This window comes from Alosa alosa, chromosome 16, assembly GCF_017589495.1.
Source record: "Alosa alosa isolate M-15738 ecotype Scorff River chromosome 16, AALO_Geno_1.1, whole genome shotgun sequence".
Lineage (NCBI taxonomy): Eukaryota > Metazoa > Chordata > Actinopteri > Clupeiformes > Clupeidae > Alosa > Alosa alosa.
In genome coordinates, this window is record NC_063204.1 from 19,413,696 (window position 1) to 19,440,414 (window position 26,719).

At 42.8% G+C, this 26,719-nt stretch overlaps 3 protein-coding genes across 8 annotated transcripts; 1 reads left to right on the forward strand and 2 right to left on the reverse strand.

The window, feature by feature from the left end:
- Window positions 1-512: 512 nt before the first annotated feature.
- Window positions 513-16,904, reverse strand: dcaf11 (ddb1 and cul4 associated factor 11). Its single transcript, XM_048265742.1, has 15 exons — window positions 16,686-16,904; window positions 15,899-16,103; window positions 15,510-15,637; window positions 15,006-15,124; window positions 14,173-14,237; window positions 13,824-13,924; window positions 11,614-11,760; window positions 10,891-10,945; window positions 10,167-10,235; window positions 9,625-9,682; window positions 8,742-8,927; window positions 6,354-6,507; window positions 5,019-5,171; window positions 2,002-2,108; window positions 513-1,426 (listed from the first exon to the last, which is right to left on the reverse strand). The coding sequence occupies exons 2-15, from the start codon at window positions 16,090-16,092 to the stop codon at window positions 1,343-1,345; spliced, it is 1,620 nt and encodes a 539-aa protein (XP_048121699.1). The 5' UTR covers window positions 16,093-16,103; window positions 16,686-16,904; the 3' UTR covers window positions 513-1,342.
- Window positions 16,905-17,180: 276 nt separating this feature from the next.
- Window positions 17,181-19,373, reverse strand: thtpa (thiamine triphosphatase). Of its 2 annotated transcripts, none has more exons than XM_048265743.1 (4): window positions 19,002-19,373; window positions 18,609-18,684; window positions 17,873-18,394; window positions 17,181-17,699 (listed from the first exon to the last, which is right to left on the reverse strand). In XM_048265743.1, the coding sequence occupies exons 1-4, from the start codon at window positions 19,029-19,031 to the stop codon at window positions 17,599-17,601; spliced, it is 729 nt and encodes a 242-aa protein (XP_048121700.1). In that variant the 5' UTR covers window positions 19,032-19,373; the 3' UTR covers window positions 17,181-17,598. The 2 variants fall into 2 exon arrangements, with proteins under 2 accessions (XP_048121700.1, XP_048121701.1); XM_048265744.1 differs by lacking the exon at window positions 19,002-19,373 and adding an exon at window positions 18,793-18,987.
- A 527-nt stretch (window positions 19,374-19,900) lies between these two features.
- On the forward strand, window positions 19,901-26,356 carry zfhx2 (zinc finger homeobox 2). Of its 5 annotated transcripts, none has more exons than XM_048265739.1 (4): window positions 19,901-20,001; window positions 22,311-22,469; window positions 22,779-22,839; window positions 22,956-26,356. In XM_048265739.1, the coding sequence occupies exons 1-4, from the start codon at window positions 19,996-19,998 to the stop codon at window positions 26,213-26,215; spliced, it is 3,486 nt and encodes a 1,161-aa protein (XP_048121696.1). In that variant the 5' UTR covers window positions 19,901-19,995; the 3' UTR covers window positions 26,216-26,356. The 5 variants fall into 5 exon arrangements, with proteins under 5 accessions (XP_048121696.1, XP_048121694.1, XP_048121698.1 ...); XM_048265737.1 differs by lacking the exon at window positions 19,901-20,001 and adding an exon at window positions 20,024-20,580; XM_048265741.1 differs by lacking the exon at window positions 19,901-20,001 and adding an exon at window positions 20,600-20,722.
- Window positions 26,357-26,719: the final 363 nt, after the last annotated feature.

Sequence of the window (26,719 nt, forward strand, 5' to 3'; positions counted from 1 at the left end):
GAGTAATCCATGTTTGGGAAATTGACCATTAAAGGAAAGTGTAAAGGAGAATTCTGATAAATATCAGCTTCAGAATATATCAGTATTAAGGGCCCCTCACACCAAGAATGATAACTATAACAATAACTATACAAATATATATATTTTTCATGTTAATATGAATGACTACATTCACACATAAACTAACGATAACGACATGAAGAACAATATCATTTGGGATCACTTTCATAGTGATTTTAAACTATAAAAAGCTAACAGCCAATCACAACTCATCACATTTTAGCCATCACATTAGTTGTGACACAAAGAGACTTTATTTGCTTAGTTGGTCAGTGTGGACACTTTTATCGTTATGGTTATGGTTATAGTTATCATTCCTGGTGTGAACGGCCCTTTACAGTCATCAGAACCATGGAGCATGCATTTGAACTAGTTACACTGAAGTAATGCCATTAAACAAATTAACTGATGGCTGTTAACAAACATTTTAATAAAATAGAATAGACAACGAGTTTATGTGGGATTTTAATAATTACTGGGAAAAAAAAGAAGAATTTAGTGAAAATGACTCAAAACACATAGACAGACAGACAGGCTCACCATATACACTAATTATTGTATATGCACATACATATGTTCTCTCTCTCACAAACAAACAACACACACACACACACACACACACACACTTTTCCCTGTGACCAGCTTATCTCCTCACACAAAAAAAAAAAGACAATCAAATCTTTTGGCTGAGAATGTGAACACTAGATTACAAATTTATCAACATTTCGACATTAATTCCAATAAAATATTTTACATGATCATAGAATTGACCCTCCCACCCCAACCCCCTGCCATGTGATCATGTTTTTTTCTACCTTTTAAAAAACACCTTACTCTGTTTTTTAGCTGTTAATGCCTTTCTTTAAAAAACACCTTGTTGGAACTCTAGAGCCCACCCTATGACCACACCCTTCTCAAAGGAAAAGGAAACCTGAACAGCCAACAGACTTCGGCCATTAAAAAACAACCATTGCATTAACTAAACACTCAGTCGCACTGACTGAGAAGATCTACTAAAAGACAACTGAAAACACATCACTCCTCATCTCCTCCTGATAAACTACTCTGTGGTCCGTCCACAGCATGGCTGTTATTGATTTTGAAGTGATGTTCTTGTAAGAAATAACATTGAAGAGTTGAACTTATGGATCTAACACTTGCCAGAAACAAACAGCAACAAGTAGCATCCTGTAATGTGTTGGAGCTTATCAGCTCAGACGCAAACAAAAGCTTTGTCCTAAAACTCCTCTGCACCTCCCCTCTTTTTTTTCCTTTCTCTCTCTCACTCTCGTTCCCGCTCCCTTTCTCTCTCCTCGTCCAGAGGGTGTGTCTGCCTGTGTTCCCACAACCGAACTGCTCCGTCCCACTGCAGAGGAAGAAAGCGAGAGAGGTAGGGGGGTAAAGGAAAAGAGAGAGGGAGAGATTGAGGGGAAAGAGTCATAAAAACACAAACAAGGTTAAATGAAAAAGACATACAAAGAGGTAATACTAGCATGACAAACAAAAATCAATTAAGGGCCGTTCACACCAGGAACATTCACTATAAAGATAACTATGTGTCTGTAACGATATGAGTGGCCATACATGATGTCTAAAATTTGTTGGATTCTGATTGGCTGTCCCTGACAATATCGTTCTTCATGTCGTTATTATAGTTTATGTGTGGACATTGTCATTCCTATTAGTTAGAGCGATATATTTTTTGCTGTTGCCATTCTCGTTATACTTATAGTTATCATTCTTAGTGTGAATGGTCCTTTATACAGCTAGAAAGAGATATAGAGGTACAGACAAATAAACAATACAAAGATCAACAGAGACAAAACAACTGTAAAGAAAGAAAATAACAAACAGACATATGAATAAAGGCACACAAACCGCATAAAACCAGACAGAGACATTCCTACAGACAGGTGGAGGTTGGGAGAAACGGAGACTTACTGAGCTGCTGACGATGTTCTCCTGGTAGGGATGCCAGCTCACATCTCTCACACATGCGTCATGGCCTGAGAGTTTGGACACGATGGTGCCGGTCAGGACATCATAGACTGGGGAAAAGGACACAGGGACAACAGAGGATTGTGAAGTGGCATCAGCGTTCATGCTTAAGTTTATCTCTTCATTCATTCATGTATTGCTTTCTTCAGCCATTCATTCACACGTTCATGCTGTTCATTTATTCATTTTAATCGTATAGGGACCCTTACAAAGGCCTTTGCAATACTAGCTACTGGAGTGCACTGCCCCTGGTGTTCTGTCATGAACAATGTGATGAGAGAAGGACGGAGGCCCCCTAATTAGCTGCACCTGGGCCTCATTAATCTTTAGGACGAATCAGGAGCACTGCCTAATAGCATAATCACCAGCAGCTATGTGTGTGTGTGTGTGTGTGTGCAAGTCTGCGTGTGAGTATGTGTGTATCCGTGTGTGTATATGTGTGTGTGTATCTGTGTGTGTGAGTATATCTGCGTGCATGCGTGCACGTTGTGTGTGTGCGCGTTGTGTGTGTGCATGTGCGTGCGTCCGTGCGGTTAGGGCATTAGTGTGTGTTTCTGCTTTCTGTTGGGTTAGTCGTTAAATTCCCCCTGGCTGTCTTTGGCCCCTGAAGCTGCACACGCTATGTTCTAAGGCTTGGAATAACCAGAAACAAACACACCATTTTTGTGTTGCCCATGGCCTCTACATTTAAAACATAGCAGTTGAAAAGATAAATACTTATTTAAAAAGTTGAAAGTATAAGATATTGTATTTTGGTCAATGCTATTTCTACCAATGCTCAAGCTTAGTCAATGAGTCAAGCTTTATTTAACCAAGGGCCATCAAGCAAGCATGTAGAAGTAAACTGCTGAATGAATTAATGCAGTGGTCCCCAAAATTTTTCTTCCGAGGGCCAGCTCACTATGCCTGGCTACAAGAGAGGGCCAGAGACTCGGAGTAGTTCTATATCAGTAACCATAAATAGCTTGGTGCTGTGAACAACAGCAGTCTACCTTAGTTGAATATTCTATTACATTTAATCATAGGCTATTGCAATTTAATACCATTGTTAGCTGTGTATATTGTCATCATGCCATATCAGTGTAAAATTAAAAAATACTAATAAAAAAAACGTTTGCATTCCCAAAAGTATTAGCAGGGAGTCCCAAGAGTATATTTTATTAAAAATGTGTGAACTCTGAATTCTGTGTCTTTGCATACACAGCTCAAGTTATGAATATCCTACAAGTAATTTAAAGTTCTCAAACTATGAGAATTTTATGAAGTGCTTAAGTGGTCTGAAATGACCACCATTCTAACTTTCAGTCACCTGATGAGAACTTTATGAAATCTTTGTATGAATATTTGAACGAGTGAATAAAAAATAGAAATAATTATCCAAGAAAGTCCCAGAAATATGACTTGAATAGAAGTTAGCTAGTTATTAACAATTAATTGATAAACTTTTAAAATACTTTGAGCACTGATGCAGTCAGCATAGGCCTCTTACATTGTTTGCAGGTAGGCCTACATTTCATTCTGTTTTCGATGGCAAACGCAAAACAGCGCCAAAACAACCACCAGTGGACAAAAAGAGTATTACATGTGCACTGTTAAGACTCCCCATAGAGAATGAATAGGGGAAATTGCGGAGGTTTTAGTTTGACGATGTTGTACTCCCGTGCGGGCCGGATGATATATACTACGGACATGTTTTGAGGGGCCACCCAAAATGAGGTGGCGGGCCGTATCCGGGTATCCGTAGTTTGGGGACCACTGAATTAATGTCTTAACACAGCTGCATTTGATCACAGACCATCTTGTACAGAGCACACACACACTCTTTGATGGATTTGTACAAGCAGATGACCTTGCTTGTGGAGCAGCTGTACACACACACACACACACACACACAGATATACCAACGTATAAACAACCCCCTTTACACACACACACAAGTACAAATATATACAAACCCACACACATACAAGTACAAAGATATACCTACCAACACACTCACATACACAGACACACACACACACACAGTGGCCTACTGGGCAGTCGTGGCCTAGTGGTTAGGGCTTCGGGCTTGTAACCGAAGGGTTGCCCGACCAGTGGGAACGGCTGAAGTGCCCTTGAGCAAGGCACCTAACCCCTCACTGCTCCCTGAGCGTCACTGTAGCAAGACAGCTCACTGTTCCGGGATAGTGTGTGCTTCACCTCACTGTGTGTTCACTGTGTGCTCTGTGTGTTCACTAATTCACAGATGGGATAAATGCAGAGACCAAATTCCTTGTATACGCAAGTATACTTGGCCTAGAAACCTGATTTACATTTATACACACACACACACACACACACACACACAAAATATTGCCAGTAAAGCAGCTGTATATAAACCACACTCACAAGAACATACAGACGAACACTGACACAGGACACAGAGTGATACTCACACACATGCTTACATGCACACATACCCACAAAACACACTTACACACACAGACATGCATATAGTCTTTCCCTTATAAAACACTACCTACCTGTATAATTAGAAATGCTTTGACAATACAAAGTGTATTTATGTTGTGCAAATAAAGCTCTATTGAATTGAATTAGCCCATTTCACAAGATATTGCCATCGTGTAAACCAACTTCCACTGGAATTTCAAAGCTATTTCTACTTGCCAGCTGTCTGCTGTCAACAAACAGACTAATTAAAAATGCAGCGCTTCGTCAAAAAGTCTTTGTCAAGTTCACTGAGGTTTAGGTTAGAAGATGTAAACTCATATAACAGCACAGTCCACAGGAAGGACAGGAACAGGAAGATGTTTTACCCTGCCAATTAAGGCATCATTAACATCAACGAGGCCGGACACCTGGACTCTGTGAAATGGGCTTATTGAATTGAATTGAGAGAGAGAGAGAGAGAGCATGTGCAAGAGAGAGAGAGAGAGAGAAAGAGAGAAAGAGACACTCACTGATGATCTTGCCGGTGGAGCAGCCGGTGTAGATGTACTTCTGTCCGGTGCTGAACTCGGGCGAGAAGCGGCACCGGATGAGTGTGTGCAGCACGCCGTGGCCCCGGTACGTCATCACCGATGTATCGCCCGTCAGCTTGTGCCTCTTCAGGGCTGCGGCAGGAGCCAGGCAGGCAGGCAGAGCGAGAGGAAGAGGGGAGGAGAGAGGGAATAAAGAAGAAAAGTGAAGTGAAAAAAGAAGAAAAGAAAGAATAGAGAGGAGGGTGAAGAGAGAAGAGGAGGAGACAAAGGAAAGAGAGAGGAACATCAAGTCAGTCATACAAAAGCACTGTTGGATTCATTTGACATGTTGAATACTCCTACACCCAAACACTGAACAATTTCATATGAGCAACACATAAATACAGGTAATTACCTATGATCATACCATATGGACAGACACACAAAATAAATGTATTATATCCTCCTTATTCATTAAACCGGAAATCCGTCCGGTTTTCATCTTCCGTCCATTCTGTTTACATTATAACTTAATGCAGGCTCAGCAGGCTAACTAGAATATGCTTCAACTTATATTTTTTCGAAATGTTGTAAATTCTGCACTCAATATGGATATTCTATATAATATATGACTGACAGAAAAAAATAGAAAAAAGTTTGCTTTTACATGGCTTAGGATACTGTCTAACGGCACATTAAAATTAATACAACGCAGCTTCTGCCGGAAATAGAAAAACAGATTTCTGAATACTGAGGTGTCATGGCGACGCCCATTGTTGGGTAAGGAATATCGTGGATAGTACATTATTAAAAAGGGGGGTGGTAAGCCACAGTCAGTTAACCAAAAACAAGATGCACCTGGGCCTCCAAAGTAATTATGTTTCCTTGGCAACCTATTGAGGCCCAGGTGAGGATAATTTCAATTCCTGGGGGATTTTCAATTCGGAACAGAGACAGGGTAAGAAAGAGAGTGTGTGTGTGAGAGAACGGATCTGGAACCGGCCTCTGCTATGGTGCTAGGGGGTTGTTTATGTGTGCTTCAAACTGGCAAGCCGAGGTGTTTTGTTTAATCTTTAATAGGATTCTGTGCAGTGACTTAAGTTCCCACTTGGCCCTGAACTGTGCCGTATTCTCTCCTTTGATTGTGCCACAATGCTCAATTGTCACACACAGACCCTTGTTTTAAACCAACATAATTACATCCTCAGAGCTGCTAGCTGCTTACATGTTCTACACACACACAAAAACACACACACACACACACACACACACACACACACACACACACACACGCGCGCACACGCACACACACACACACACTCCCGTAGATGTTACCTTTTTGGGGGACCTGCTGCCAGCGGTAGTCCCAGTTCTGCTGTGTGACGGCCAGCCGAGAAGCAGCCAGACCCTCTTTAGGGGAGAACTTCCTCACGTCCCACAGCTTGATGGATTGGTCTTTAGAGTTACTGATCAGGTAGCGTGCATCGCCCTGAACACACACACACACAAGGATATGTACATTTCATTAGCAAGATTGATACATGGAAATAGCCATATTGTGTCGGATAACATCGCCCCGCTAACACATCCGAGAACATTATCATTTCACAGATTAGACTAATGAAGACAGACAGACAGACAGAGACTGACACATGTAGATATGAAAGACTTGTCCTTAGAGTTACTGATTATGTAATATGCAGCCCACCTATAAACACACATAAGAACACTGTCATGTCATAAACTGATCTAGGGTCATGCATATCACCTACCATTTACTCAAGATAATACACCATCATAACACTCCAAAAAGGTCAACATTAATAGCCTTGTAAGGTCAGGCTGGTCCCTAGAGTGACTGATCACATTTATGAACACATCCACTGAAAACACAAGAGCCTCTGTTAATTTAGCAGAGATAGGGAATGAATAGAAAACGCTGCTAGACACTTGATCAGCCCCCAGGAGGAAACGGACCATTAATTTAACTGACATACCAGACAGCATGCTTGTCAAAAGGACACAATGTCATAACAGGCTAATTAGTTGTACTTTATTAATGGCATACATTAACTCAGCTGAATGGATAATATGGGATCTGCCTGTAGCTACACACACACACACACACACACACACACACACACACACACACACACACACACACACACTCATTGAGAAATGCCACGGCAAGTCGCAGCAAGCTAGCCAGAGGCCGTACACACACGATCCCTTAATTTCACACATTCATTTAATTAAGTGCAATGTTATGTAATGTAAGTGCCTGGAGTTGAGGGCAGGGTGTCGGTTACATAAAGCCACTTTGCCGACTCGTTAGGGTTTTGAAATTCAATACGAGTGATATGATGATGACAAGGGTTGCTCATTAGCCCGACGCTAATAGGTGTGGACTTTACACCTCATTTTGTCTTTGTGTGTGTGCCTTTTTATCTGGGCACACAGCCTCTCTAGTCAGCTCAATCTGGGAGTGACTATTATATATCCACTCATTAACTACAAAGTGCACTATATAGTAGTGCCTTCAAATATTTACACACTACATTATTAGTTAAAAATAATAGTAATAACATTCGGATGATATAGTGCACTACATAGTGAATGAGTGGATGTTTTGAACACAGGGAGGATCTGACCCTACATGGGAAAAAAGGACCCTGAAGGGCTGTCCCTGTCCCATGTGGGAATCGGAGCACCAGGCTATGAGCCAGTCAATAGCTTTTAGTGTTTGAAGAGAGATTTAACAGAGGGCTGAGCACTGACTACATCAATTTAATAACTACAGGCTGACCTGAGTTTTCCTGAGTTTTTTAGACTGAACCTGAGTTTTCCTTTTGTTTCTTATATTGAGTTAAGTTTGTGTTTGGTAGTTTGTCCTTTTATTTATTACTATTTTATTATTATTTATTATTATTATTATTATTATTATTATTATTATTATTAGGTTTCTAGTTTGTCTGTAAAGCACTTTGTGCTCTGTGCTTGAACAGTGCTATAAGTGTTATTATTATTATTTATTATAAATTACACCTTAGCTTTTATCATTTGTCATGGAATTTGCTTTGGGTGAAGGTCTTAATAATAGGTCTTAATATCTGGACAATAGGAGTTCAGATATGGCATGTTGTGCCCCCCCACAACAGCTCCCACACAGTCCCACTCTTCAGTCTGGGTAATCCCAGCATACCCTGCTTTCATGCTGAGTCACCTGTGCTGCATGCAAGAGTGATTGGAGGTCTGTGACCAGCCGGCTGGGCACACTGAGATTGAATCAGTGGGGGTCGGTTAGTCAGTCAATGATTTATCACGGGCCACAGAGACCTTAATACTGAGTACATGAGCTGTATTGAACAAGTGAGTATACTCAAACTGTGAGGGGGTCAAAGCTGGGAATGTCTATACAGCTCATTCCTCATTGTGTGATTAGCTCTAATCTATATGGTAAAAGAGAAAATCGCATTAGATGTTGTGTGGAGAAATGTTAAGGGCTGTATGAATGATATTGGGAAAGTGAAAAGATAACGTTTCCTTACATTCTTGGGCATTGTGGATCTTGATTAGCTTATCTGACAAGTTTCTTTATACTTGAGAAAATATGATCAAATACAGTCATTATTGGTTTCTAAATCTTAAATGGCCTGGCCCACGCCTGAATTCCAGCACAGTGCCTGAGAACTTTAAGCCCTGTTTGCGTGCATGTGGCTTCACCTTGCTATGGATGAAGGTGATCCCGTCGCGGTGTCCAGCCAGGTGACCCACGGGCTGAGGACGGTCCTCGCGGAGCGTGCGCCTGTCCCACACCTTGCAGAGTGCGTCGTCACTCCCCGAGAAGAGCAGTTGCGACGAGCTGTCGGCAAATGCTACTGCGTTCACATCGTCCTCGTGAGCGTCGATCTATGACAAGTAGGTGGGGAGAGAATGGTAAATGAGCTCACCGAGAGCCTTTTGTACAACTAGTCAATTAAGTCACTTGGTATGCTATAGGTCAGTGTTTCTCAAACTTTTTCAGACCAAGGACCACTTAACCAATAAAAAAAAAAACACGGACCACCTAGCTAAAAAAAAACAGTAGTCCTACTCTAACAGTATTACACAATAGGCCTACTCCCTGAACCACCTTGCTTATTGTCTTTTTACTGTGTCAGAGGATTCATTTAAAGTGGCGTAACTTACATAGGCAGTGTTGCAGAACTGTTTGGATTTACATACAAGTTGGTTAAATATTGCAAACAACTCATCTATATTATATTTTACCACGTCTGCTCGCGGACCATTTGGGATAGCTTGCGGACCACAGTTTGTGAAACACTGCTATAGGTGACACATCGAGATTGCTGTCTTGCCAATCAAATTAACTATTATATGCCTCTTCATGAAAACAATCTATAACTATTTGGTATTTATGGCTCTCCCAGCTAAAAAGGTCCCCTTCCCCTACATTACACTGTCATGGGAAAGAGGAAATGGGACACAGTAGAGTAGTGTGGAAGTGACAATGAACACACACACACACAATCCGAAGTGTCTGTGCCCTGTGGAAACAGCCGATATATACACATAACACAACAAACAAATGCATGCACACACTGACCTTCAGCGTCCGTTTGTTCTGTTCACGGTCAAAAACATACAAGCACCCATCATTTGCCCTGAAGAAGAAGAGGAATACCCACAGAGAAGGGGGGACAAGGGGGAGAGAGAGAGAGAAAGAGATAGATAGATAGAGAAAGAGAGAGAAAGAAAGATAGACATATGAATATAGATCATTGACATAGCTCCATGAGTCTTTTAAAACAGTAATTCGAATAGATAGCATCTGCATGATTTGATAATGCTTTTAGCCTTTTCACCCTACAGTTTTCATTTAACTCCTGTAATTCTTGCCTGGAGGACTAAACCCTGGTTTGTCTGCACTTTTTTACACCCCAGGGTATTCTTGGTGGGGCAAGGAGTCATTATGCAATATCTACCCAAAGAGGACAGGGACTGGCGACTATTAAAGCCACATAAATCTATTTGTGGCGGCAAACATTATACTTGGGCTGGGGTGGGGCTTTTCTAGGTTCGCATTTGTGCGGAGCAGTCATTCACATTTCAACAGAGATCAGCAGGAGCTGAGGTTTATCTGCTCACCCTCCGAGAATCTCCTTCCCATCTACAGATGCGGTGAGAGAAAAGACACAGAACCTCCTTTCGTCTGGACTGAGGGGACAAAAAGAGAGAGAGAGAGAGAGAGAGAAAGAGAAAGAAAGAAAGAAAGAAAGAAAGAAAGAGAGAGAAATAAGAGCATTAAGCCAACTCAGATTGATATCTTCTCCACCTACAACAGTTTCCTCTGGAACTGGTGCAGAAAAAACAAACACACAAATGATCTGCGACTCAGATTCTTTTCTTGGCGCCTCAGCAGGGGTGTGGTCGGCATGGAATTGATCCAACTGCCAAATTAAAAACAGAGACTTTGGAGGGTAAAATAAAATCCTTCCATGACTGCCGACACAGAGGACTAGCACTACACAGTACACACACAAAGCCTGTCTGTCTGCTGTGCTTAAACAACGGCACACAGATAGTGTCTTGATATTCAAGAGCATAGAATGCATGAGGTGCCAAGAAAACTGACAGCTACAGATACAATAAATGGCTTTGAAAGGCTTGTCATCACTAAAACATGCGCGTGTGTCAATCAGACATACCACTTATGGATACAGATGGAGGTTATGATGGGTATGGAGACGGCTCTAAGCTATCACAGAACCACACGCACAGTGGAAACCAGAAAGGCAGCTGAGTTGGCAGTGTTGGGGGTCTTTACCTGATCCGCAATGCTAAAATGTACTATGAGGGGGGTAACACTAACTTGAGGTCCAGGGCGGTGTGAGATTCGCTGTCGCCATCTATTCTGCACACATGGACTGAAGGAGATAGAGACGAGAGAAACACAAGGCATTTCAGTCAGGTTCAGCATGCACAGTCAGAGATAGTTTTTTTTTGTTGGCAGCACTGTGAAACCACAGGAAGCGCATCAAATGGTAGCCAGTAGAACTGTAGATTCAAGACAGATGGACTGGAGTTGAACAGTTGGTAGAGACACCAGTCAGCTGTTTGTGGTTAATCTGGGGTTGCTGCAATGTAGTCGAAACAGCAGTGATAGAATAAAACACACACACACACACACACACACACAACATATGGGTTGGGATTCTGGTTGTGTCTCAATGCAACCTTGACGCCTGAAAATTTCCACACCTGCGTACACATGGTATTGAGGTGAGGCTCAAACCCAAACATATGAAGTTGAGGCATGCACTTGTACACACACTCACACACACACACACACACACACAGAGCACCTGTCTTACTGTAGTCAGACCAGTAGACTACACGAACACACGCAGACACAGACATACACAGGCATACACATTCACCTACACACTGTAGTAATGCCCTTCCATACTGAAGTCAGACCACTGGAGTAGAGCGCAGTGCACACACACAAATTCACAGATACACATGCACACATACGCATACACACACACACGCACGCACGCACACACACACACACGCACGCGCCCTTTCTTACTGTAGTCAGACCAGCTGGAGTAGAGCACGCTGCGGGAGTCGGGGGTGAAGCAGACGTCCAGCACGCTCCAACCCACGTCCCGCGCCTTGACCGTCCTCTTCAGAGAAAAACGTCCCCTGCTGGTGTCGTACAGACGGATGTTCTGATCTGTGGCAGCAGGGGGCAAAGGTCAGAGAGGTCAGAGGTCATAAACACGAGGACGTCCAGCAGCTGATTCATTTCATTTATCAAAAGGAGGGGAGATAATAGGCCTTTTCACACAATGATCACGCTAAATTTGCGGGAAGAGGAGACGTCTTTTTGTGTCTGAAAACTAGGTGAAAATTTGCCGGCCTGCTGATCTGTTCACATGATGCATTTTGGGGAGCCAGGAGGCAGGATCAGCTAGCAAATTAAAATGTGACGTGCAACAGGGGGCGTGTAGAGTGATAGTCGTAGGCCTTATTATGCGTGGGCCTTCAGATGCAGCAGGTGTGTGATTTCCAAAACCATGGCGGGAGAACCGACTGCACTTTGGTTAGCTTGCATTTGCTTTGCTGTTGCTTAGAATGTTAGATTTTTGCGATAGATGTCTTCAGACAATAAAAAGTAATTTGGAAGAGAAATTGAAGAGAAGAGTTGCCCCCTGCGTTGGCCGTGATTCCCCTTTGAAAATCAGAGGTTCACAGGCTACTGTGGCCTTGGTCAGTGGCCGCCAGCCCGTAATCCTGTATGCGCACTGTGCATACAATTTATTCATGAAATCATTCAATATTACAAATAATAAAATAGCTTGTGTACTGTCTTAATTGAAACATGCTTCACAAGACAAAATGATAGCCTAGGGCCAAGAGAATGGACATCTCAACATAAGGATACATTAGAAGATGATGATTGGTGTAAACTTTGTCACCGCGATGTGATAAGCAGTTCTGGCGCTTAAAAGCATAGCGTTCCATTCAGTCATAAATCATTCAAGCGTAGGCCTAGTGCTTTCGTCATGAAAAGAAAACAGCAGCTTAATATTTTTTCAGGTGTTTAACAGTAGGCCTAGGCCTAGGTGCACTGTTAGCAGTTATGCCGAAGGCAGTGAGATTATTAGGCATTGCATCCTGTCACCCTGGTTGGAACATTGCAGTTCGGGTTGATAATATTCAGTTAATGCGAGTATGGATCGTCTCAAAGTTTGGGACAACCAAACAGCAGTGTGGGCAAAGCAAATCCTAATTGTAAGGTTACCATAGCTGTCTTTTCTCTAGGCCTGGGCCTATCGGAAATCGCGACATAAGCTCATTGGTTTCTTTTTTCATTTCTTTCTTGTTCGCGTGTTGGGTAGAGCTGCTGCTCAGGGTATTTCTGTCCCACCCAAATTTGCTGAACTACTTGCTAAGTAGCCTATTCATCACAGACATCACATGTATCACACGAAAGAGCTTTTTCTCAGCTTTTAAACGATGTTAGTGGTTAGTTGTTGTGGTAAACGGTTCCCGAGAAAAGTAAATTTTATTTAATCATATTTTCTGCGCCCGTCTCCCTACCCATTCATCTTGGTGGAATACTTCACAAACTTTCCCTCAACACATGACAAACCATATATTAGAATAAACAGCAGACCTTACCAAACATAAAGATGTAAAGCATTCCCCTGTACAGTTAGCCATTCCAGAGTAATCCGGTTTTAATTTTGCAGCAATGTCTATATGCATGTCTCCAACTTTGGGGTTCACAATGTGTTTAAATTGTTTAATAGGCCTAAATGATTTTATAACAGGCCAAATACAAAATAAATGTTACAAATATCGCCTAGATATCTGTAAACATTACAATCAGAGGATATACATATAGGGCAGACAGACGCTCATGAGTCCATGCTTTGTTTTATGACTGGATTTTAGGATAGCCTATTGTGGTATTCTCGGTATATGTGAAAAGGACAGGCGTTCCGAGAATTTGGTACATAATTTTGGCAGTGTGTAAGGGCCTAATGGCTTGATTAAGATTAACAATACACCCAGTCATAAAAGGTGGGGTTTGTGTTGACAAACAGGTTCAAATGATATTGCTATCAGCTATGCTGCTAACACAAGTCCAACAGGAAGTCAAAGAAATTGTTTCTGTTTCATAATTAATTCCCGGAAATGAGTGACGGTCAGTGAAGCATATACAGGTGTGGTTGTTGAGAGCCCTGGCTCCCTGATAAATCCAGTTTTTGTTGCAAATGGACATATTACCTTGACAAGCAGAGAGAAACATGTGTCCATCGTTGCTGTATAGCCCACAGAAGGCTTTCTGCTGATATGTGTCCTTGAAGGCAACATGATTCGGCAGGAAACTGGAAAATAAAACAGACAATGTTATGTCTGGCCCTCGCCATACAGTGCACTTTAGCAACTTTACTGACTTTTCAGTGATTACTCTCTGACAGTGTATTGACATATTGTTTATTAATGGCTTCTATGAACTGCATTATCTAGCTTCAATAGAAATGACTGATCAGATAATTTCCTTATCGGTGAAGGACCTAATAATTATTTAACAGATAAAGCAGGTCAGTTGCAGGCCGGTAATTGGTACACTCACTGTGATCGAATGTGACTGCACTCCCCGTGAGAGAAACTGGAACCTCGACACCTGCCCTGTTCCCTCTGTAACCAGACAACACACAGTCAGACGGGAGAGCAGTCGAAGACCAACGAGAAAGTTCACAACCAGTAAATAGAATAAGCAGGCAATGGTATAGTTTACTGTAAAAGGGCAGTTCATACTGAAACCGTTCCTCACTGTTGAGCTCTAGGAAATGCCATCGCCAAGAAATGCAGTGGCCAACCTGTCAGCTTTGAGTCATGTTTAGAAACCACCACAATAATACAAAAAAACAAAATAACAAGTCAAGACCTTTCTAAAAACGGTGGAGTTCCAGAATGTGCCCTTATGCACATACATAATGAGAAATTGGCACCCAGAATAGGTTTCTAAAAACGGCGAGTCCCCAAGTGGTGGCTTTTCTGTTAATGAATTTCCTTTAATGCGGACTTGGACCCAATCAAAGACTGCTTGTTGACTTTAAGTGGACTCCAGTGGACCAGATCTTTTCATTAGTCTGGCCTTTGAAGCATGCCCATTATAACAACTATATGTGACCAACATATACAACTTTAAGCATCATTGTCATCCGAGTTTCAATTTTGTGGTCCTGGCACTTTTGAGTTCTCCAAATTCCAGGTGGTTTCCAGGATGCATAGGGGCCCTCAAACATATACAACTTTAAACACCATTGTCAATTTGTCAACATTAGACTGAGTTTGAATGTACACCCGAAGAAACATTACATTTTAAAATTACATTTAAAAATCTTACTGTAAAATAATTGAAGTCATACTGTCCATCATGTTTGGGCACTCCTTGGTTCTCACCTGTGTCAGCATGTGAGTGAAGCTGTGTCTCCCTTTAAGGCCGGACGAGGCAGTGGCCAGCAGAATCTGAGTGCGAATCTCACTTCGATCCACATCCTGAGTGTCAGGTTGGGAGTCCACTGATCAGGAAGAGAAGTTTTGTTCAGTTGGCAAATTAGCAGTCATACAGTATATACTGGTATATATAAAATATGTGTGGGACATCAGAGCACAGCAGGTCATGTATTTGTTTGTTGGTTGAACACAGTTGCTCTACTATGTTTGGATTCCACTCAACCAACAAAGATCAGTTATAACCGAACCAGTGACTAGTTATAAATCAACTAAAATGTTCTAAATCGGGTTAACAAAAAATGTATCCACAATTTATCAGACCCAGAATTTCTTTGTAAAAAAAGAAGAAAGAAACATTATGCAATAAATAAAGAGTATCACTGTATAAAATACCCTTCAAAACCCCTTCTCTGTCACTACTATGCAGTATTGACGTTAGTAGCTTATTACCAGGGGGATTGTAGCGGTCTCCGAGGCGACCTTCCCAGGCCCCGTCGCTGTCCTCATCCGAGTCAGAATAGGACTGGACAAGCTGCAGGCCTGTTGCTCCACTTCCATGGACCAGTCTGACCTGGCCCCTGATGAGTGAAAACGGTGGTCAACATCAGTCTCAGGTGACAAAGTGTTAATTACATCCTTAAGGAAAATACATTGATTTTTGTTTTTGATACAATAGGCTATTTTTTTTTTAAGATTACAAAGTAAATCAGTAGATAGTAAATTCAAGCAAACATTTAGTATGTATTTCCTTAAATGTTAAACATTACAAGGGTCTCTCTATACATATGCTTGCGTCTTTGCATGTAAAACCTGAGTTTGTGCATTTGTGCAGGCTATACCTTCTCAGTAAGTAAGCCAGCACTTGAGCTAAGTCGACGTCCTCCTCAGCGGCTGACTGTCTTTCTGTCTGCCTCTCAGCTGGTCTGCGATTCCTTTGATTAGAGTTCTGGTTGGATTCTGGTTCTGGTTCAGACTGGTCTGGGTTTCCGCTTGAACCCCGACCGGACATCCCAGAACTGGACTGCGAGCCCATAGGCCGATAGCCTGAGAAATGGTATGAAACATGAATAGGTTACAATGTTTTGACGCAAGACAATGCAATGTCTTGTTTTGTAAAAAGTAACCGCCTTCATAATTATCATAGGTGACAGTTTGATGGATAAACTGAGCATATAACATGACTTTTGCAAGTACTAGTGAGGTGTGTTGCGTGTGAAAGTCAACTACAACCACGCCTCCGCGTGTCGTTTCATAAGTGCATGATTTCAGACAAATCAGACAGATGCAATTTCATTAACTAATGGTGAAATACAACGCTTTCAAGCAATGGTAATAATATGACAATGTTAATGGACAGTGGCAGAATGAACATCTCAGTGGTAAATCCTAGTTTCATGTGGCATGGAGATCTGTCGACGAGTCGACTATTTCAACATTCGGGTTGTTTAGAATAATGAAACGGCGCTTGTTTATCTACCACTGCCACAATGGAACATTTCATGGATGCCATATGCTTGGCAAGTGTGCACGTTATTGTGCTAGGATAGATTAATCAGGTGTAAGCAAGCAAGATTACTGTACTAATAACAATTCATATAGCTAGCAGGAGAGCTAGCGTCAACGTACCTATCCTGTTCCAGTGGATAGAGTTGTTGACAGCTTGTTCGTTGTGACAGTCTTTCTCGTCTCCAAGTAAATGCTCTACCCTGGTACGTTATCACTACAGCGAAAACTATGAAAATATTTACTATGTGTTTAGGGTGCTTGTCACAGCTGTATTTTCGATATGCCCCTAGTCCGTTCTGTGATGGTAGTGCGCCATGTTGTTTACTATTCTGGACCCCTCTTTCGTTATCACATGATCCATTCCCGCGAGAACGGTCGATATTTGGGGGCAGAGTTGGGTAGTGCCTGGTCATGTAATTAATAGCCTAGGCCTAGTTGTTGTTTTGCAGTAGACTCGACTTGTTTTTATCATATTCTATGAATGATGTAGCCTACAGTGTTCCGATTATACTAACTGGCAAATAACTTGTACAAAGTTACTTCAGTGTAATACCTCGAGAGAGCCCACTCTAGACCAGGCCTGCATCAAAGGGACACAGCTTTGTAAACTGTAAATTCAAGATTTTCGACTCAGATTTTGCTTTATTAGCACAATAGCACAAATGAAAATTGTAAAGTAAAATCTGTGACGTATTAAACCCTATCCATTTGATGTTGGATGTCATATATTACAGTTTCATTTACATTTCTCACAAGTGCAATTTATAGCCTATCCCTTTCTGGACTAAATTGGTAGGCCTACCTTATTGATTTAAAACAGTTTTTCTATATCTGGAGAAAGTGCTCACCAGGACTTCTAATAGTGTACTCACAGTATTGTGTTCATAGCAATGACTTGCAAAGTTGTACAGTTCAACAGAGTTGTAAATAAATGTTCAAACAATGTGTCTGCATGTTTTACATCTCTACAAACCAAATGGTTTGACAGTCAGTGGCAGAACAGTCACAATGTAATCCTTGAAAATTCCCAGTTCTACAATATATGGGCAGCAAGTAGTTTAGTGTAATGATCGGGGCTGTATCTCTGGAGAAAGACATCCATTTTCCCTTGAACTCTCTGGTCACCACTGAGTCCTGCAGAGAGACACAATACAAACACAAACACAAAACACATTATGGTTACAGACAACACATTATATACATAAAGAACCATGTCAAACATGTAAATCAAGCAAAGTTATAAATACTGAGACCACACACTATATTCCCCCATAACAATAACTCATATAACTCAAGAGAATCCTCACCAAGTTTGTCAACAGTTCTTTCGATTCTCTGTAGAGCAGCCTGGATATCAACTCCGTCTGGCACTAGTATCTCAATCTCGCCTACACAGTATCCAAAGTCAGCCTGGTCGAGATCAATGCATACTGCCCCCTCCTCTCCCTCCTCCTCCAGCGAAAATGAACATCTCTCAGTGGTGTACTTGGCAAAGCAACCCAAACTCATCCCCTTCAGCCAATCCTCCCATGGGTCACACACAGCCATTCCTGTATCATTCTCTGTGTTTTCATTGGCTTGGGCCAGTCTCTCTGTCATAACCTTTATCAGTTCAGCCTTTATTTGAGGTAAACTAGTTATCTCCCTATAGCGAGAACACAGTCCTTCTGCCTTAGTGTCTTTCTGAATGTTTGTGGTTTTCTTGGGCACAGGACATTTGAGTTCCCAGCAACCTTCCCTGCTTCGCAACCAAAAGTCTTTTAAGGTGAGGTCAAAGTCTGCAGTATCAAAATATTGGTCTTGAAATTGCCGTTGGCCAATGCACACAGCTGTAAGACAATAAATTAGGTTTAAGGAGGAAGTGCTTGACATGTCAGGTTTCAGAAATTGATCTAATGCATGCTCTAAGCATCTTGAATTCTGATTGCAAAAGTATAGGCTATAGCCACTATACTCAGTAGGCCTAGTTCATTCATTAATATATGAAAGTATGTCACTTTTATTTAGTGGTAAAGAATTATAAGTTCAATAACGTCACCACACCTCCAATATCCTTTAGCTTTTTCTGAATGTCTGGATCACACACAAATTTCCGTTCCACTTCCACGTTCATAGTTACCTGGAATTTAAGGTTAATGTTTACAGTGAGACAGTCAGCACAATGAGACATTTAATAGCATGAAATACATAAGCTTTGAAAGGAGAAGTTAGGCTGCATATTGCCTACCCAACAGGCTTGTTGAACAATAGGATCGGTTCTACTTCAACAGAATATCGAGAGGAAAAAGTTATATGCCAGCTGGACTTGGTTCTATGCCAGCGATAGCTACAATGTATTCAATATCCATCGATGTGGGTGATAGCCACAAGAGGAATCCATGACATGACATGCGCTCTGTCTCCTCAATCAAAGTATAATTTCTGAGATGTACTTGCCTCTGGAAAAGGACTGGGTGAGACTGACATTTAGCACGCGATAGAAACTAGAATGATAGTGGAATGTAAACACAAACCGTTTTCCCAACTCTGCAGTCTGTTTTACTCAGGCACAGCTCTAGACAGCTTAGTGTCTGTATTTTACGCTTACTGTATGCGCAGCAAATTGCGCAGATTGTAATTAAGCTCTTCGCGAAAACGTTAGCCCATTAATGGCTTGTGTCAGTGCGGATGTCTTTGTACTTAGAACACTGTTACAACGTTCTGATGAAATCAGTAGCCTATTGTAATTCTGCATTTGTTTTACCCAGCATGAACACGGTTAAAACTTGTAGCTTGATAGGGTATGAGTTCCCTATTATATTTGATAGTTAATGTCCGACCTTGTTCGCATGTGCTTTTCTAAGGGCGGATATAAATACTCTGTTAGCCTATACAATTAATTAAAGTCGCTATGTCACGCGATTGGTGATAACAATTACCACTGTATGTGTGCCGTTAAAGGGTAGCGAAACGAATTACATTGCAATCAAGATTAGTTAGCTATAGGAAAATATTTTTAGATCATGATATAAGCATCGAAATGACACGTTGTGAATTGCTCTTGTTTCCTTATCTACTCTAGCTTTATGATGGCCCATGTGTCCTTTTTAATATTCTGAATGGCTCCTAATACAGCCCAATCCGAGTGAATACACTACACAAAACTATTTGTTTTGAGTAAACCCATGAAGAACGGAGTAGGCCAAGATGTATGGCATACATTATTAGTATTTTTCTTCATATTTTTTTAGATACGGTTTGGTGGCTTAATTGACTGTTAACGAGTGGATTCTGCAGCGTGTCAGCAGTCAGCTTACGGGGGAGCCGTCGTGTGTTTACTAGAGGGAAGAGAACGAACGAACGAGGGAGGGAGGGAGAGGGCGAGCAGGGGAGAGAGAGAAAACTTTTCAGTTTTAAAGAGCGAGAGGAAGCGTGCGCTGGAGTGGCGACCATGCAGGTAAACGCATTAGCTAATTGCACTGATCTTAATTAAACGATTTCGGTGCTGTTCTTGTCTTCTTGTTGTGATCGTAATTACGATGCGGAGTTGATAGATTGATCCAGACGATTGTTTTCGAAGTGAACTTAATTGGAATGTTCGTTTTAGTTCGAATTCTGATCTTAAATTCCAAACTTTTCTGCCTCCGTCTCCCTTTCTCTTCACCCCACCACCCCTTTACCAGTATTGTGCACGTAGCGCATTTCAAGTAGCCTAGCTATTAATACTGTCGTTAATTGTTATGCGATGCTATGTAAAATGATTGTTAAGAGTGCCATTAATAGATTACAACTGGTTGTTGGTATGAAGTTTGACGGTAAAATACATTAATTAGGTCTGTTAAGTAACCCGGGAGGAGGGGTGGACGTGTTTTTTACACATCTGTAAAAGGCATCCAAATTCATTAATTAAATAGCTTAGTCGTTGTAGGCCTCAATTTCCGCTACTATGCAGGCAGCGATCGGCGTAAAACTGGATACCCGTTCAACAGTACGCAAGCTTTGGGATAAGGGACGTACTCAAGGCCGAGGTTTTGTGGTAGATTACTAAACCTATTTCAGGAACAATTTTATTGCACAGTACATTCGTATTGAAACGTTATCCGGGTGCAGTGTCTGGGAAGCAACTAGCACGCCCGCTGCAGTTTAGATTGACAGCCGAATGAAGATTAAAACGTGATGTATGATCACTCAATGTTAGCTAGCCAATCTGTTCAGTGTTGTTAGCGCTCCAAGTGTAACGTTAGCTAAGTTAAGTGCCACGAATGTTATTTGGATCTTTTGTTTAATGGTATAACGTCAATGAACAGCAAGCCATTTCGGATTGTCGTCGATGTGAGTTATAAATGGGCTGTTATTTCTCTAGACTTGCCTAGTGAAGTACTTTGCCAGCTGTGTTTTAACATAGCAAATGCTTTTTGTTATGCGAACCACACACAACTATTAAAGACGTCGCTATTGAGGTTAGCAAGCTAGCCTGCTAATTGATCCACCACCGGTGGGTTTTGCTAATTAGACTGACGTTAATTAGCTGAATAATCAAGACTGTTGGTAGGGCACACGATCGTTTTCTCTCGGATAATTATGTATGATGGATTTCTACAATGATTATATGCCCTCTACATAAACGGCATATGTTACCATATTAACAAGCTAGAATTTAGACGATATTTGTAGCAGTCAAGCTAATTGACTCGCCAACGCAGCTAACGTTAGCAGATAAGTGGACAGTGTTGGTATTTGGTGTTGGAATGTTCGTGGACAGTTACATGATAAAAGTCAACATTCGTCTGTTATCATATATACTTTGTATGAAGTTGTGATTGTGTTATGTCAATAGCATTGGTCAATTATGCTGTTTATTATACGTGCCCTAAATTACAGTGCAGTCGACGACTTATTTATTTATTATTGTAAATCGTCAACACTGCAATGAGATTTCTCGTGGGGGGTTGCAACGTGTTGGCCATTTTTTTCCCCTTTCTTTGACAAGAAGCATGCATTTCTATATTTAAAGATCAGCATTATCTATTGCATGATCCAACTGAAGTCAGCACACTTTGAAAAAAATCCTTCAAGGTCAATATTTAGGCCATATGTTTTCCACTTGTTATTGTGCAATTTTAAGTTTTGTCTGATAACTCATTAATTGAAGGAACCATGTTCTAACGTTTAATATGTTAATTAGTAACTGCTGCAAGCTAAACATAGAAACTACACTAACAACTGGGTAACCACTTTAAACCGTATTAATTGAGTTGATCTATTTGAGAAATATATTTATTTGCATTTTGTTCAGATATTCTATGGGTTTATAATGTCTTTGTAATCACTGTAGCCTACATTGAATTCCCCCCTTTGCTGTACGGGATGTTTGGGATGTGTTGCATTTATCATCATAATAAAAGTGTCCACTACATTCATACATGAAGTAAAGGCGGTTGTTCTAACATAACATGATTTTACAAAAATATAACCCACTGAAATATTTAGTTGACATGTATAAATTACTTGTATAGTAATTTATTGAGGTTTAGGTTGATCTAAATTAAATGTGTGATCTATACATGCATGCATGCATTTAGATAAGCAGTAACAATGATCTGTGTGAGATTAGTTAATTACATGATATCCATGACGATACATGATTTATCATTATATTCCAAAGTTCTAATAAATGTGGGGTTTATGGTAACTTTGTGGTTATTACCAACAATATAAAATGTATGATGCATATGTCATTTCAGTAACTGCACTTTCTTATTGCAGGAGGAGGCAGGTGAGACTGTAAGCAGTGACAGTAACGGGGTGTCAATGTGGTTGTGTCCACTTTGTCAGCAAGGGCAGCCCGACAGAGACAGACTTTCTCTCCATCTGACAGGCAAACACAGTGTACTTCCTGCCTGCCTGGACAAATTACTGGATATTGTGAGTCACATCATGAAATGTTTCATATTTTTGTCTTGTGTAACAAGATTGTATAACAAAAAGAGTGAATAAATAAAGTATAAATAAATGAATGCTATCTATAAATAGGCCTATTTGGAACACAATCTTTTTTCTATAATCTTATTATAGCACAGAATGTAATTCGGTTTGTATTTCCGAGCAGTTTAATGTAAATCCTTCAGCTCGAGTTTGTTCTTATCAGACTACTCTCTACTTGTCTACTGTGTTTGTGGAGTAAGTTTGTTAAGTCAGACTAACATGTGTCCCCTTTCTGCAACCTTTGATAAGGCTGTCCAGACGCATTCCTCGGGTGAGGATGCTAAAGCCACAGTCCAGACAGGAGCTGCAGGTGACTTTAACCCTTTCTCTGCCATGGAACTTCCAACACCCTGCATATAGCTGTTAAACACAGAAAATACACAGTGATGGAACACTGAAAGTAATTGTTTATATCTCTGTTTTTAGATGCCTGTTTGGAACCCACCCTGGATGAAGAGTATTCCAAAAAAATTGCTGACGGTTCTCAAATGAGCGCAGGAGACAAAGACGCTGCCACCCTGGAAAAGGACATGGATGATGAAGTGGAGGGGATGCAAGACCCAGAGGCAGACGTGGGTGGTTTGGAGTCGGATCAGGAGAGTGCTGCTCAGTCCTCAAAAGTCTCTGGAGGTGCTGTCAGCAACGACAAGTCCACGGGTAAAAACGAAGCTGGAACTGAAAGCAACAGCAACCGTCCATTCAAGTGCAACGCATGTTTGGAGTCGTTTGCCACTAAAACAGCACTTAGTGTACATTACAACTCCACCACCCACATTCAGAGGATGAGAACTGGGTCTTCTAAGCAGGCTGGGGAAAATGATGCTTCAGGACCATATCCCTCCCGCCCTTACGTCTCCAACAAGCCCTACCAGTGTGCTGTGTGTCGAGTCTCATACAATCACGCCATCACGCTTGAGAGTCATTTGAAATCTGTGTTGCACCAAACGCGAAGCAGAAATGCTAACAATTCAGCCAACAAGACTGCTAGCAGTTCAAGCAGCAGCAGCAGCAACAACAGCAGCAGCAGCATAGTGCCCAATTTAGTTGTTGCCACCACGGGCAATGCCACACAGTTAGTAAACACTACCACCAGCAATTGCATCACCCAGCCCAGCCTGACTGCATCTGCAGCCACAACCAAAGATGGAGAGCAAATTCAGCCAGCACCTTCGCTCCTCACCTCTCCCGTGGCCTCGGCTCAGGCAGTCTCTGCCTTCCTCACTCTCCTGACCTCCAGTCCCAACTCCATCCCGCATTCCATCCTCCCCTCTCTGTTTGCCACCGGAGCGGGCGCCACACCCGGGACGGCGGCAGGCCCCCAGCTCGTCCCCCAGGCACAGGTGCTTATGCCGCTGATTCTGAATGGGCTGCAGACCCAGAACCCGCAGAGTCCAAGCCCCGAACTGTCCCAGTCTCTCCCTGTGCTGGGTCTCTCGGCCGCACAGCAAGCTCTTCTTGCCCAAAGACTCAGTGGTTTACAAAGTCAGTGGTCATCTGTTGGACTTCAGGCCTCCGTACAGCCTGATGCAGAGGATTCAGAGGGAGCAGAGAAAACAAGTGGCTTACAAAGACCCTGTGAGCAGATAAAAATCGAGCCAAAAGAGGAGTCGTTGCCACTAAAGCTGGACATTAAATGTGAGGTTAAGTCAGAAAGGGTAGTGGAAAGTGAGGGTCTGAAAAAAGAGTGTAAAGAGGAGGAGCAGGGTAAAGTGAGCGCCACTGAACTGAGCAGCGCCTTAAAAACCGAGGACAACAGGGTCGAGGATGGTGTGGAGCACATGGAGAAAGGTCAGGAGAGTGACACTGATGAAGAGAGCACAATGGAACGGGAGAGTGCAGAGTCTGATACAAAGAAGTTGCCTTGCACAAATGTAACAAATTCTCTGGCAGCTCCCAGCCAGTCTCTCCTTAGTGATGGCACATTGTCTGACCTTGAGCAGGCCCAGTGCTATACTCCTAAACACAGACAGACAGTAAACAGCACTGGGATCAAGTCACGCCCCTTAAATGCCTCCCTTGCCTTAGGCCGGTCAGGCCTCGGTTGCTCCAAGTCTAGGCCTCCCTTTTCTCCAGGAGCCCCTGTGCTTTCTGAGTTCCAGTACCAGGTTTTGTTGGCCTTTCTGGAGTCTAGAAGCGAGGCAGATGCTGCAAGCCCCCCACGAGAGGACTGTGAAGCACTTGGGAGGGAGGTCGGGCTCACAGAAGAGGAGGTCCGCAAATGGTTAGAAGACGCCCATCAAGCCAAAGAGAGGCAGAAAGCTGGAGAACTTAGGAGAACGGATGGGAGAGATTATGACCAGGACGATGATGAAGAAAGCGCACTTACAATTGATGAGAGTCCAGTCAGGTCTGCAGCCCACGCCATCGACTTGTCCAGTGGGGGAGACAGACGGAGGGAGAAGGAGCGGGAAAGTCAGGGTGACTCCTGCTTGACCTCTGATTCTGAGAACGAGGAGGTTTACACCTCTGTCATTGTGACAGACGAGGAAAGCCAGGCTAGCTCCATGAGAGAGGAGCCAAGCAGTCCCGCTAAAGAAGCACCACAGAGAGAGCAAGTTGGGGAGAAGAGCTCAGGTGGGGGAAAGGTACTCCGGTCCACTACGGTTTTCCTTTCTGATGCTGAAGATGACGACGAGGAGGAAGAGGGTGGGAGCCACGTGGGGAAAAGGAAAAGGAGGAAAAGAGATCCTGATGGAGAGGACGTGGAGGCCAAGAGGGATCGACTGGATCCCGACCTGGATCTGGAGTTGGAAGCTCAGGCTGATCCCCCCACTCCCCTCTCGGTTTCCATTGACCAGAGAGGCCTCCCCAGTAGTATTCTCCATTCGCTGCCTCTCTCCCTCTCTCTCGCCCCATTCTCCACGCAGTTGTTCAGTCCATATGTTCTCTCGCTGCCCTCGTCCGTGGTCGGGGTTGGAGTGGCAGAGGGCGACGGTGGCAAGGTGGCGGCCTTTCCAAATGCCCAGACCATCGCTCACTGCTCAGCTGCATTCTCAGAAGCTCTCAATTCACATTCTTTGTCCTCCCACTCACAGCATGCTCAGTATATGTCTAATGGCGGGGACTGTGAGACCGCATTGGACCTCAGCATGGGAAAGAACCATAGCTCCACAAAGGCTTCCACATCTGTCAGTGTGGCTGATAAGACCGCGGCACAAAAAGGACGCTTGTTGGACGGACTCGGGCTCAGGCCGGCAGCGGTTGGGGTTCCAAGCGAAGGCGGTCTTATTGTTCTCCAAGTGAAGCCAGACTCTGCTATCGCTATTCCGGCTGCCAACAACAGCAACTTCATCAACCACAATAACTTGGCGAAGACCAACACTGTGCTAATGAGGGCTGCCCAGAGAGAGCCGACGTCCACAATTGACCGAGAGAAAGACAAAGAAAGAGAGAAGGAGAAAGAGCAGAGGAGGCCCAAGGCGAGACGGTTCAAAGACATGAGGAGATCCAGAACCATTATTCAGGCGAACAGCTCGATGTGCTTTACGGCTGTTACTTCAAAGACCCAAACCCAGGAAAGCACGAATTTGAACAAATCTCCGAGTGGGTACATCTTCCAAAGAAAGTGGTACAGATCTGGTTTCAGAACATGCGAGCCAGAGAAAGGAAAGGGGAGGTGCGTTTCATTAGCGATGGCACTCTGGCAGCCGTGGGCAAGCCACTCATTAAGTTCACATGGCCCCTGACGCAGCCCATCTTCTCGAGCTCCCCTAAAAATAGCACCAACTCCAACTCCACTGCTGGAGCCACATCTGTAAATATTCACCCTAAAGCAATACCAGGTAAAGAGGATAAGGTGTCTGTGAACCAGGGGGCTAACAGACCAAAAGAAGGTGCATCTGCTTCAGCCGTTACTAGTGGCGGAGGAACATTAGTAGTGCCCAAGACTAAAACTGACCCACAAACGCCTGTTACAATGGTCAAAATTGCCCCCAAAGCCATTCATCCTGCAATCCAAATGTCAGCCAAGGATAGCACTCCTACTTCATCCTCTCCATCTCAGAAACCTAACCCTGAAGAGGAACATGACAATCCAGAACAGGGGGCGGAAACAGATCGGGACAGCCCCGGACCCAGGCCAGGAGCCGCTAACCGCGCGGCAGCACCCAAGTCATCCACAGCACCTGCCAGCACTGGGTCTGAGAAAGCCATAGGTGAGTCCCAGCAACACAATGGGCTCAATTATTGGA

What these genes read in the sequence shown, in the direction of transcription:
- dcaf11 (XM_048265742.1), bottom strand. Translation starts at nt 16,092, where the DNA reads ATGGGCTCGCAGTCCAGTTCTGGGATGTCCGGTCGGGGTTCAAGCGGA. An exon ending in TGCAGTCACATTCGATCACA is followed by an intron (nt 13,925 to 14,172) that starts GTGAGTGTACCA and finishes TTTATTTTCCAG; the next exon opens with TTTCCTGCCGAATCATGTTG. An exon ending in CTCCACCGGCAAGATCATCA is followed by an intron (nt 2,109 to 5,018) that starts GTGAGTGTCTCT and finishes CCTTTTCCCCAG; the next exon opens with TCTATGATGTCCTGACCGGC.
- thtpa (XM_048265743.1), bottom strand. Translation starts at nt 19,031, where the DNA reads ATGTCAGTCTCACCCAGTCCTTTTCCAGAG. An exon ending in CACCCAGTCCTTTTCCAGAG is followed by an intron (nt 18,685 to 19,001) that starts GCAAGTACATCT and finishes CTTAAATTCCAG; the next exon opens with GTAACTATGAACGTGGAAGT. An exon ending in AAGAACTGTTGACAAACTTG is followed by an intron (nt 17,700 to 17,872) that starts GTGAGGATTCTC and finishes GTCTCTCTGCAG; the next exon opens with GACTCAGTGGTGACCAGAGA.
- zfhx2 (XM_048265737.1), top strand. Translation starts at nt 20,491, where the DNA reads ATGCAGGCAGCGATCGGCGTAAAACTGGATACCCGTTCAACAGTACGC. An exon ending in CTCAAGGCCGAGGTTTTGTG is followed by an intron (nt 20,581 to 22,310) that starts GTAGATTACTAA and finishes TTCTTATTGCAG; the next exon opens with GAGGAGGCAGGTGAGACTGT. An exon ending in AGTCCAGACAGGAGCTGCAG is followed by an intron (nt 22,840 to 22,955) that starts GTGACTTTAACC and finishes CTCTGTTTTTAG; the next exon opens with ATGCCTGTTTGGAACCCACC.